Source organism: Sus scrofa, chromosome 14 (genome assembly GCF_054392235.1).
Source record: "Sus scrofa isolate SSC_HxYL_T2T_F1_AM1 chromosome 14, Sscrofa_HxYL_maternal_Yorkshire_Landrace_v2.0, whole genome shotgun sequence".
Lineage (NCBI taxonomy): Eukaryota > Metazoa > Chordata > Mammalia > Artiodactyla > Suidae > Sus > Sus scrofa.
This window is the reverse complement of record NC_139396.1, coordinates 36,681,231-36,693,684: the sequence shown is the minus strand read 5'-3', so window position 1 is coordinate 36,693,684 and position 12,454 is coordinate 36,681,231. Positions and strand designations below refer to the sequence as shown.

The 12,454-nt window shown below is 36.4% G+C and overlaps 1 protein-coding gene across 12 annotated transcripts in view; it reads right to left on the bottom strand.

Moving 5' to 3' along the window:
* The window catches only part of GLRA3 (glycine receptor alpha 3), a 488,702-nt gene that overhangs the window by 89,779 nt on the left and 386,469 nt on the right, over positions 1 to 12,454 (bottom strand). For all 12 annotated transcript variants that reach the window (XM_084997706.1, XM_084997695.1, XM_084997696.1 and 9 more), the window contains one exon: positions 3,371 to 3,594. In XM_084997706.1, the coding sequence (XP_084853832.1) occupies positions 3,371 to 3,594 (224 nt within the window). The remainder of the gene's footprint in view (positions 1 to 3,370; positions 3,595 to 12,454) is intronic.

Genomic DNA, 12,454 nt, shown 5'->3' with positions numbered 1-12,454 from the left:
CATCAGTGCTATAATTCTTACTTCAGCTGTCAGGTAAAATTTAGAAAACTCAAAAGGAGAAGAAAAGTCCATTATATTTGCTCATATTTCTGCTCATATTTCCTTTCTTCCTTCTTGATGGTTTGATGTTTTTTCTTTACTGTTTCCTTTCTGTTTAGACAACTTCCTTTTGCAATACTTTCAGGGGCGGTCTACTTTGACAAATTCTTAGTTTTCCTTCATCCAAGAATGTCTAAATTTCCCCTTCACTCCTAAAGGATATTTGCACTGGGCACAGATTCTAGAATGACAATTCCTTTCTTTCAGCACTTGAAAAATATGTGTCACTTCTTTCTGGCCTTTATAACTTCTGACAGGAAATTAGCTATCATTTCAAGTTGTTTTTCCCTTAAAGGAAAAAAGGTGTTTTTTTCTCTCTGGATGTTTTCAGGATTTTTATTTAGTTCTCTGTCTGAAGTGACTTAGTACAAACATCTTGGGGTTTATTAAATATCTTGAATCCACAGGTGTGTATGCCTTTTGCAAAATTTATTAACATTTCAACTACTAACTTCTCTAATATTTTTCGTAGTTCTATACCCTATTCTTTCTTTCCATTTGAGACTCCGATGGCATGAATGTTAGATCTTTGGTTATACTGCCACCTGTCCCTGAGGCTCTCTTCTCCCCTGGCCCCCAATCTCGCATTTCTCTCTTGTTCAGAGTGGGTGATTTTTATTATTCTTACAGTTCACTGATTCTTAACTCTGTCCTCTCTACTTTTCTACTGAGTCAACCACTAGGTTTTTATTTTAATTAATCATATTTTTAGCTATAAAATTTTATATCTTCTCTTTCATTGCCTAGGCTTTCTATTTTTTTTGTTTGTTCGAAGCCCAGTACTCACTGAATCATCATTCTCATCATGGCCACTTTATTTATTTATTTATTTATTTATTTTTGTTTTTTTAAGGGCTGCACCCACGGCATATGGAGGTTCCCAGGCTAGGGGTCGAATGCCATCCTACACCGCAGCTCATGGCAACGCCAGATCCTTAATCCACCGAGCAGGGCCAGGGATTGAACCCGAGTCCTCATGGATACTAATTGGGATCATTAACCGCTAAGCCATGCCAGAAACTCCATCACAGCCACTTTAAAGTTGTCAATAATTCTAGCATCCTCATCATCTTGATGTTAGAATCTACTGACTGTGTTTTTTTATTCAATTGATAAACTTCTGGTTCTTTACATGCCGAATAACTTTCAGTTGAGGCCTAGACATTTTTAAGTTATTTTGTGAGACTCTGGATCTTATTTAAATACTCTGCACTGACTTTCTCTGACATAGCTCTGTCAGTTCAAGGGGGTGTGGGTGCTATCTTGGTGCTTCCAGTTAGAGGTGGAAATCCAGTTCATTTCCCAGTCTGAGACATATGAAAAAATGATTCATCCCATGAATTCACTTCCATGTTGCTTCTTGAGTTCCAAGGTCCTTAGTCAGTCAATCTTCTTACCTCTACCAGCAGAAGCCCCAAGTTTGTTATACATAGTGTATCCAGGGTCTTTAGTTGTACTTAGCAGAAGAAATAGGGAAACGTATATCTGCTCCATCTTCCCACTATCTTTTGATATTTATGATTTTTAGTAATTTTCCCAAAAGCTTCAAAATTCTCTTGCTTAGACCTGGGATTCATTAAGCTATTAATTCATATGGGAGCACTGGGCTTAACTGGTGATGAAACCTGAAATCTTCCTTTATGTCTTATGCAGCAATTAATTCAGATTTATATTAACATATATTAGTTAGTTTTCAGAAATCTGATGAAAGTTCAGGTCACTGTAGCATGAAATCATGTTATCATTTTTAGAAAATGATAAATGGATTGAAAGGAAATTTGGTCACATGAAAGAGAAAAATAGGAAAAACATATAATATGTTGGGATAAAGAGGTTAGCATCATTTATAAAACCACTGTGCAGAAAAAAGTTTTCAAAATCACTAAGCTACAAAATTAAATTTTCATTCCTGTTATTTCTCTTTCTTATTATCTGGCAAATCTTCCTGATACTGGGCAGATGAAAACTCAAAATCAAATGTATCCATTCCCAATGAGAAGAAAAATTAACAAAAGAGAAAACAGAGAGATAAACTCTAAGAAAGCAGGATCCAGTCTAAAGCCCCAAAATTAAGTTTAACTTGATTCCTTTAAAACATGTTACTGGTGATACGAATATTTTTCAGGCAGTTGCCTGTTGCTATAAACAGAGTATATTGTCCTTTCTAAGAAATATGACACGAATTCTGGTCCCAATTTTCTGTTTTTTTTTTTTTTTTTTTTTTTTTTTTTGCTTTCTTTAGAGCCACTCCTGTGACATATGGAAGTTCTCAGACTAGGGGTTGAATTGGAGCTGTAGCCACCGGTCTAACACCAGAGCCACAGCAATGCCAGATCTGAGCTGCATCTGCAACCTATACCACAGATCACAGCAATGCTGGATCCTTAAATTTTTTTTTAATTGAACTAAATGACGAAATAATTATGGAAAATTTAAGATAATTATTTTATTTTAGAATATTTTTCATGTGGAACACAAACTTTCAAATATATTCCTATAGGAAGCTATTTACTGAATTTATATGTTTAATAATTAATGAACAGCCAAAGTTGAATGAGTTATAAAGTTCAACTGTCAAGAAATAGTATTATTAGAGCTTACATTGTAGTATTAATTACTGTTATGTTTTGGTATTAGCTTTAGAAGGCTACATGGTCTTTTAAGAAATGTGTAATAAATAACTAAAATGTGTAATAAATAACTAAAATGTAAATAAGATCTTTTTCTAAAACAAGATTAAAAAATACATATACTTGATAAATAATTCATGAAAAATGGTCCCAGACAAGCAAGCCTAAATGTTTCTTCACCTATATTTAAAAGAAGTATGCATACATAACAATACAAAAACAACATGGGATTCAGCTACATTCAATTTGCTTTTAAACCACCCACCAACTTGGCTGATGTAAGAACCTGGACCTTTGTTTTAAAAGTAGATTTTCAAGAATTCGTGATTCTGGAATTTTTTTTTTTTTTTTCCAGCTGTGCACTTGGCATGCAGAAATTCCCAGGCCGGGGAGTGAACCAGTGCCACTGCAGCAACTTGACAATGCCATATCCTTTAACTGCTAGGCTTCCAGGGAACTCCCTGGATCTGGAATTTGGTGCATTATTGTTGATTAAATATATTTGGAAAATGGTTTATTAGATGAACTTAAGTGGAACAATGAAAGCACTTAATTAAAAATTTTAAAACACTCACTAAAAATTGAAAAAAAAAAAAGCTACCCTGTTTCAGTGAAGTCAGGAATTCAAGCCTATGGCTCACCTTATTGAATAAAGAACATTTCCATTCTTGAAAATTCTCAACAATTTGTTGTCTGTAGTAACTTCGTGAAAGTTGGCTCCCTTTTCATTGGCAAAGAACAAATCAGGTTTCCAAATGGAGTCCAACATGGAAGGGTCTAGGTCTAAAGAGTCATCAGGATATTCACTGTATGCAAGACGGGGATCGTTCCATTTCTGACGGAGAAAGATATTCACTCTGTAATCCTGTAACAAAAGAAAGAAAGGGGGGAAAAGTCTGCTTTAAAAGTTTAGAATTATATGCATTAGTCTTTGGGTTTCTCTGATACCACAAAGCCACTGACACCTTGTGAGCTGCCCATACCTTTCAATCCTCACTCATTACCACCAAGAGTCATTCTTGTTCTGAGGTTTGCCCATGCTTTTCATGATCTATATGCCTCCAAAGAGAAGGGCACAGAAGAGCATAATTTTATCATGCTTATATACTGCTATTTCATTCAAATTTTACTCTCCTGGTTTTTCAAAATCAAATATTGGATTGCTATTAGACACTCAGAGTAAAATATTTTTGTTTTATTTTGCTTTACACTTATTTTCTAGAACCATATCTTTTAGTAGGTATCCATTAACATCCAGAATGCATTTAGTGTAATTTTCTTGAAAGCTATTTTGTGAAAATGACCATACATACTTCTTTACAATAAAGACACATTTTTTCACATTTAATATAACACAAAAGATCTGTATTATTGGTGACTTGGTAAAAATAAAAGGTAGTTTTGGAATAATAAAGGAATACTATTGCCAGTAATCTTTTAAAATTTGACTTACGAAATTTCCCAGTTAGACTTTTCATAGTTAAGTTTAAAGAAGAGTCAATGATTTTAATCAGATTCTTGCTCACAATTTCTGGATTAATGTATAGAGAGACAAAGATCGATAGCCATGTGTATGTGTGAAATTTGTATACAGTCTATGAATTTAAGCACTACCTATGACTTTATAAATACAATTTCTCCCTTAGACTTTTGAAATGAGCAAATAAACATGCAGACGTCATTATAATCATTCATAAAGTGAACATTTTAATAAAGCTTCATTTCCATGGAAAATAGCCAAGGCTACAGATATTCAGAGAAATAGAATATCAGTTTTCATCTATTTTTTCATGCCTGAATACCAAAGGGTAACCAAGCAACTCCAAAGAATGCTTCTATAATATCAGACCCACAGATTGCTTATCTTGCAGGTAGGTCAAATTCAGTTTGTAGTGAATGTTACAAATGTATACATCCCCTTGGTTATAATTTGTGCACTAAGACCTGTTTTCTAACTGTAACTGGGTTACACACCAAGTAATATTTTTTTATGCTTGCTAGCTGCCCCAGGTATCTTCCAAAGTGACAATGGAGCCAAGGCCACGTCAGGTTTTTACCACAAGGCTCATGATAATGTGGAAATCTCCCTAGTCCCAAGGATCTGCAGAACCTGGAAATGGGGATATATAAAGAAGCTTCCACCAGCCAAGGATGGGTCATCCTCTCAGAGCCCCAAGAGCACAGCTCTGTGGCTGGTGACTGGGTCTCATGTCCCGAGATACCCTGCAATTTTGTGCATCCACCCTAACTACCCCTAAGTGAAGTGGTGACCAGACTAAAGTCAGTTTCTCTTTGCCTGACATCTAGGGGAGGGTTAAAACAAGACACGTTCTGATGATACCTGCCAGGGAAAGCATCTGACTAATAAAGAATTTCCTTTGGGGGAGTTCCCATTGTGGCTCAGCAGGTTACGAACCTGACTAGTATCCATGAGGATGTGTGTTCCATCTCTGGCCTCACTCAGTGCGTTAAGAATCTGGCATTGCCCATGAGCTATGGTGTAGGTGGCAGACGTGGCTCAGCTGTGGCTGTGGCGTAGGCCAGTGGCTGCAGCTCTGATTCTACCCCAAGCCTGGAGGCTTCCTTATGCCATAGGTGTAGCCCCACCCCCACCCCCCCAAAAAAAATTCCTTTTGGATTGATTCTTAAGCTATCTTTTAAAAAAATGAAGTATTGTTATACTGTAACTAACTTATTGATTGAGAACACTCTGCATCTGCTCTTCACTGTGAGGCTAAAAATACTTTTAAGCTGCAGCATCTGTAATAAAATTTAGTTGGCTCTCATCATCCTTATCTCATTGGTTTAGTGATAAACTTTATAGACACAATCTCAGATCATTCAGGAACACTTTTTGCTTCAGGAATGAGCTAAAAAGACACTAAGTATCCATTCATTTCTATTTCTAAATCACACAAGGAAAAAAAATCCACTGTCATATGTCACCAAGGCCAAATGTTATTCTGCAGCCAGTGTACTCTTTCTGTGAATAACCAGAACTATCTTTGTTTTCTAACATGTTTAGGTCTTTGGCCAGAATCCAAAGCAGAATTGAAAAATGACCATTTCCTGAAAACCCAGAAACTAGATTTTCAGTCCTCACAATTTGGGCTTTGACCTGCCTGAAAATGAACATTGTGCTGGGAGGCTTCCCTACTAAACAACCGAATGCAGCTTTTCCAAAAAGAACTTGTGGGGAGGTTTGTTTTTTGTCTTTTTTAGCTGCACCCATGCACCCAGGCCAGAGATTGAACCCGCACCCCAGCAGTGACCCTAGCCACTGCAGTGACACGATGGAATTCTTAACCCACTGCACCACAAGGGAACTCCTGAAAATGAACTTTTAAGCCCAACTTCTTATGGCCAATTTGTCCTGTTTATGCTCAGAAATTGATTGTATTAATTACTTTTGAACCCTGATCATACCTGAAAATGTGCAGAGAAAAGGGTATAAAAGGACCCTTAAAGAATATAACACCACCCTAAAAGAAGTCCTTGCAACTCATTTTGAAATAACTTGCTTACAATAAAAGACCATGGACGAAAAAGATAACAGCTTTACAAAACAGAAACTAATGGATATCAATGTTAAATGGACTTCCTAAAGGAAGGCAGTTTAAAAGTTCAATCATTCCTTGGCTCTACTTAAAGACTAAGTGTTTTATTAATGGAATATTCCCTGTTCACCTGGGCTATGCTTCTATAAGGATAAACGTGTAGAAAAGTTATGCGTGAGTTTAAAAAAAGACAATAAATATGAGATAATACATCATAGGACTTAAATCGATGTTTGTACCTCACATTTTTTATTTATTTATTTATTTGCTTATTAGGGCCACACCCATGGCATGTGGAGGTGCCCAGGCTAGGGGTCTAAGCAGAGCTGTAGCTGCCGGCCTACACCACAGCAACGCAGGATCCAAGCTGCATCTGCAACCTACATTACAGCTCACGGCAACGCCAGATCCTTAATCCACTGATCAAGGCCAGGGATCGAACCTTTGTCCTCATGGATGCTAGTCAGACTCGTTAACTGCTGAGCCAGGACGGGAACTCCTATATCTCACATTTCTAAAATCAACACATATTGAATCCAATCGTAAGTCTTATAAGGCAGCTGAATTGACATTTATATATATAGAATCATAATATTTTAGGAGAGACATCCATGATTCTCTTTTCCATAAACTCCTTTTGAAGTAATACACATTTTTGCAAACCCCTTATAGAAATCCTAATTTTATTTTTTGTTATTGCAAGTAACATAATTATTTTTAAATGTTATATCAGTGTATTACTAATATTGCGCCACAGTGATAGGAATACAATCATTATTTCATAATATGGAAAGACTAAATTTTGACATTTTAAAAGTCAAGATTTATTATTATTTTTAGAATAAGAGTGTATTATGCTATTTTAATTACTTTAAATTCATTGTGTAGGAAAATACTTTGCTTACCAAGTAAAATTGCATATCATGTTTGGTTTTAAAAATAATTATCCACCAAAATGTGGTTTAAATTTCATCTGTATGTCACATAGTAAAAAATAGAACCACACTAGATTTTCTAACCTAGTATTTGAAATTCTTACATTATGAGGTACAAATAAATAATAGTTCTACTAAGCAAATACCAGCCTCAGGAGTAAGTCTTCTTGGGATCAAACGTCAGTTCTCCCAATGAACAGCTTTCTAATTTCCCTGTGCCTTATTTGCTCATCTTTGAAATAGGGATGATTATAACAGCATTTCCTCTGATGGGGTTCTTGTGAGCAATGAATTGATTCACCTAAAGTACTCAGAACCACACTCATTAAATGTTATACCCTTAAAACTAGAAGCCACATTAAATAGAAATTTGCTCTTATTTTCTGCTTCTAAATGGGTTTTGAAGTACTAGGGGCATTTTTGATTTGAATTGGAGATAATTGAATTTGCCATAGAAGAATATGAGACAGATAATTGTAATATTGAAATCTGGTGAATAATATCTTTGCAAATTTGCAAAACTATTATGTTAAGCTTATTATTCACTTTTGCATTTCAACATTTATATATATATATTTTCATTTTAGGGCTGCACATGTGGCATATGGAAGTTCCCGGGTTAGGGGTTGAATTGGAGCTGCTGCTGCAGGCCTACGCCACAGTCACAGCAATACCAGATGTGAGCCGTATCTGTGACCTATATGGCGGCTTGTGGCATCCTTAACCCACTGAGCAAGGCCAGGGATCGAACCCACATCCTCATATACACTATGTGAGATTCTTAACCTGCTGAGCCACAATAGGCACTCCAACATTTCTATATTTTTATATTTTCTGTCTTTACTCAATCGCCCCTCCTCCCTCTTTATACAGACATATATACTAAATGTGTCTCAATATATAAGGCCCTTTTTCATCATAGTAAATACAGCTGTGCACTTTTCACTTTACTAGATGTTATACTAGGTGTTTCATGGATTACTTTTACTATCCTCAGAGCAATTCTACAAAGCAGGTATAGTTATCAGATGTGTTTTGCTTCACAGATGTGGAGAATGTGACAAAGATACATTAAGTAACTTCAACGGGAATACAGAGCTAATAAGTGGCAGAGCTAGAATCAGTCCCAGAACTTCTGGTTTCAGAGTTTTCAGGATAAACTGATTGCATGATGCACTTCCACTCATGACTGCCCTGTATGCAAACCAAACAGTTGATAAACTAATACAAAGATTCTGGCTTATGTAATTTCTGATTTTTTTTTCAATAAGGAATTTGGGGATTCACTGATGGGAAATTGCGAGCACTAAATCTAAGTGTTCCCAGATTCACTCTCTCAGATGCCATGTTGCCATTTCTCTGTAATAGGTACCCTAGTGGGAGACCAAATTTAGTAGAAAGCACAACCCAATGTATCAGCTAAAATGACATACAGAATATTACCTTCATCTTTTGTTGTATGGGGGAGTATGGGATTGCTAGAAGCTAACTGAAATGACCAATTAGAAAAAAAAAAAAAAAGCAGAGAAAAATAATTATCTGATGTTAACAAAGAAATGTAAGTGCTTCTCTTTCCTAGAGTCAGTTACTTTTTTTTTTTTTTTTTTTTTTTTTTGTCTTTTTGCTATTTCTTTGGGCCGCTTCCGCGGCATATGGAGGTTCCCAGGCTAGGGGTCTATTAGGAGCTGTAGCCACCGGCCTACGCCAGAGCCATAGCAACGCAGGATCCGAGCCGTGTCTGCAACCTACACCACAGCTCACGGCAATGCCGCATCGTTAACCCACTGAGCAAGGGCAGGGACCGAACCCGCAACCTCATGGTTCCTAGTCGGATTCGTTAACCACTGCGCCACGACGGGAACTCCCAGTTACTTTTTAAATTCCATAGTGCTTTTAGGTAATTTCTAACCCAGCAGCCTACCCCCATCCCTTTCCTGCTGTCTTTTCTCCCTGCCTTCTCACTCCTTCATTTCTACTCTTTCTTTCTCTGTTCTCTTTTTCTGTCTCTGTCTTCCTCTCTCCCTCCCTGCCCTCCCTCCCACCTCTCATCACACAAGCACAAAGCATATATTTGAGCACATGTACATTGAAAAGTTGAGATACATTATATTTATTTTAGCTAAAAACGACAGAATGTATTCAAACTGAAAATGTGAAAAGATCAATGATACTCTCAAAGCTATTTAGAGTTGTTCGATACATATCACATGTTGCCAACCTGGAATTTAGTTTAGTGCCAATGAAAAAATATTGAATGACAGTCTCTGCTCTCAAGTTGTTCACTACATGGTAGAAGATCAACAGTGAAGAGGTAATTAATTTTTCATATAATAGGCGCTATTTTGGAGATATGCATAGCAAGCCATGGAAACACAAAGAAGCAGTAGTTAGCAAAGGTAGAGAGGTCCAGGAAGACTTCCTAAGGAAAATCTAACTGGGCTTGGTATTCAAAATGAAAAAAAAAAAAAAAGCTGTGCGAACATTGGTGCCATCATAAAACAAGACCTGTAAAATGATGAACAGAAAATCCAGTAACCAATGTATTTTTGTATGATTAGTATAGGAATTTGGCTGAATTTTAATACTATAATTTATTATTTATTTCATATGATATGTATTGAGCACCTTGAGGGTTATAAAGTTGAATTATGCATTGCGTCTGCCGCCTGGAGGAGAACCGTCTAGACAAGGAAAGGGGATGGGACACGACATGAATAAAAGCAGGGCATGTGGAAGGAAGATACTATGAAAATAAGAGCTTGGCTGATTTTCACCTTGTATTAGTCTTCTTTTTCTGAAAAAATAAAATAAATAAAGAGTGTGAGAAAATCCAGTCTGAAAGACTTGATGTGATATATATCTGAAGGGCCCTTTGCAAATTTTTTTCCTAGATGAAGGTATAAAAAATATATAGTTTTTAAAAGCATTGCTGCCTTGCAAGAAAAGAAGCCAAAACAGTAACAGAAACAAGAGTGAGCTATGGTGATGATAAACAAACCCAAATGCCAGTATTGGGAGACTGAACTTAGGGCCACCAAAAGGTGGAAAAACTCAACCTGTGACTGAGGATTAATTAATTAGACCCTCAAGCTTATCACAGATTAAGTTCAACCAAAGATGAACTCATAACAACAACAATATTTTACTAAAGACAAAAGAAAGCAGACATGGACTTCAGTGGAAATATCAGATCAAGGATAGGAAATAAACATGTAAAATGCATTTAAAGTAATAAAAGATAAAATCAATAATATGAAGCTATAATACCAGAAATATTTTAAAAAATAATCAAATAGAATAATAGATGAAATGAAAAACTAATTGTTGAAATTAAAGGGTTTTTGTTTGTTTGTTTTGCTTTTTAGGGCTGCACCTGTGGCATATGAAAGTTCCCAGGCTAGGGGTCGAAATCAGAGCTACAGTTGTCAGCCTACACCACAGCCGCAGCAACACGGGAGCTGAGCCACGTCTGCAACCTACACCACACCTCAAGGCAATGCCGGATGCCCGACACACTGAGAGAGGCCAAGGATGGAACCTGCATTCTCATGGATACTAGTTGGATTTGTTTTTGCTGCACCACAACGGGAACTCCCAAAATTAAAGATTTAATGGACGTGTAAAAACATCTAAGAAATAGCTGAAATGAGAATTTGAATCATGTGTAGAGCCAAAGAAATATCCCAGATTAAAATAGCGGGAGAAACAGAGAAAGAAAATTTTTTAAAAAGCTGCGAGTCTTTTAGTATAAAATAGGAAAGCCTAAAGTAATCTACATCTAAATGGGATCCCAGAAGGATGAATTAGAATAGGGAAAGCCAATAATCAGAGAACATGACAAGAATTTTCTAGAACAAATGAAAGAAATTAATGCATGGATACAGAGAACTCACAACATGCTAATAAAGATAAATAGAAATAAGTTCATTTGAAGACATTATAGGGAAACTGCAGGCTGGCAAAGGAAAATGTTTGTTTTTTGGGTTTTTTTTTTGTCTTTTTGCCAGTTCTTGGGCCGCTCCTGCGGCATATGGAGGTTCCCAGGCTAGGGGTAGAATCAGAGCTGTAGCCACCAGCCTATGCCAGAGCCACAGCAACATGGGATCTGAGCTGTGTCTGCAACCTACACCACAGCTCACAGCAACGCCGGATCCTTAACCCAATGAGCAAGGCCAGGGATCAAACCTGAAACCTCATGGTTCCTAGTCAAATTTGTTAACCACTGAGCCATGACGGGAACTCTGGAAAATATCTTTTTTTTTTTTAAATTAATTAATTTTATTTTTTTAAATTACTCAAATGAATTTATCACATCTGCAGTTATATAATGATCATAACAATCTGATTTCACAGGATTTCCATCCCACAGCCCAAGCACATCCCCCCACCCCCCAAACTGTCTCCTCCAGAGACCATAAGTTTTTCAATGTCTGTGAGTCAGCATCTGTTCTGCAAAGAAGTTCCGTCTGTCCCTTTTTCAGATTCTACATGTCAGTGAAAGCATTTGATGTTGGTGTCTCATTGTATGGCTGACTTCGCTTAGCATGATACGGAAAATATCTTTTAAAAATTATCTTTTTATTGCCAAATAATAGTCCATTGTGTGATTTTTTCATTCATCACAAAGGAACGGAGTGTTGATATATACTAAAATACAGGTGAACCTTAAAAATATTATGCTAAAAAAGCCAATCACAAAAGGCCATGAAGTATGATTCCATTTAGAGAAAATGTCCACATTTGACAAAACTATGGAGACAGAGAGTAGGTCCCTAGCTGGGGGGAAGCGGGAGGTGGCCTGGTTTTTTTGGGGAGCTATAAATGTCCAAAAATGTTTATGGTGATGGTTGCACAATTGTGTGAATGTTCTAAAAATCATTTCACTCTAGGCTTTAACTAGATTAATTGTACAGCAAGTACTTAATCACCTCTGTTAGAAAATAGTTAGATGGCACCAGACTTCTCAACATCAACACTGAAATCCTTATAATATAAAGGGGTGATTTATTCCAAATACTAAGATAAAATTATAGTTAACTTTGAATCATGTACTCAGAAATGATTAATCTCTCAAAATTGAAGGTGAGTCATTAAAAAAACACACACAATCTTGAACATTTATAAAATGGAATTCTAATTAATTTACTTCAGAAAGACAGAGGAAAAAAAAAAAAACAACCCCAGAGAATTCTGTCCTGAAATACAAAAAGAAATGATGAATAAGAAACTAGTC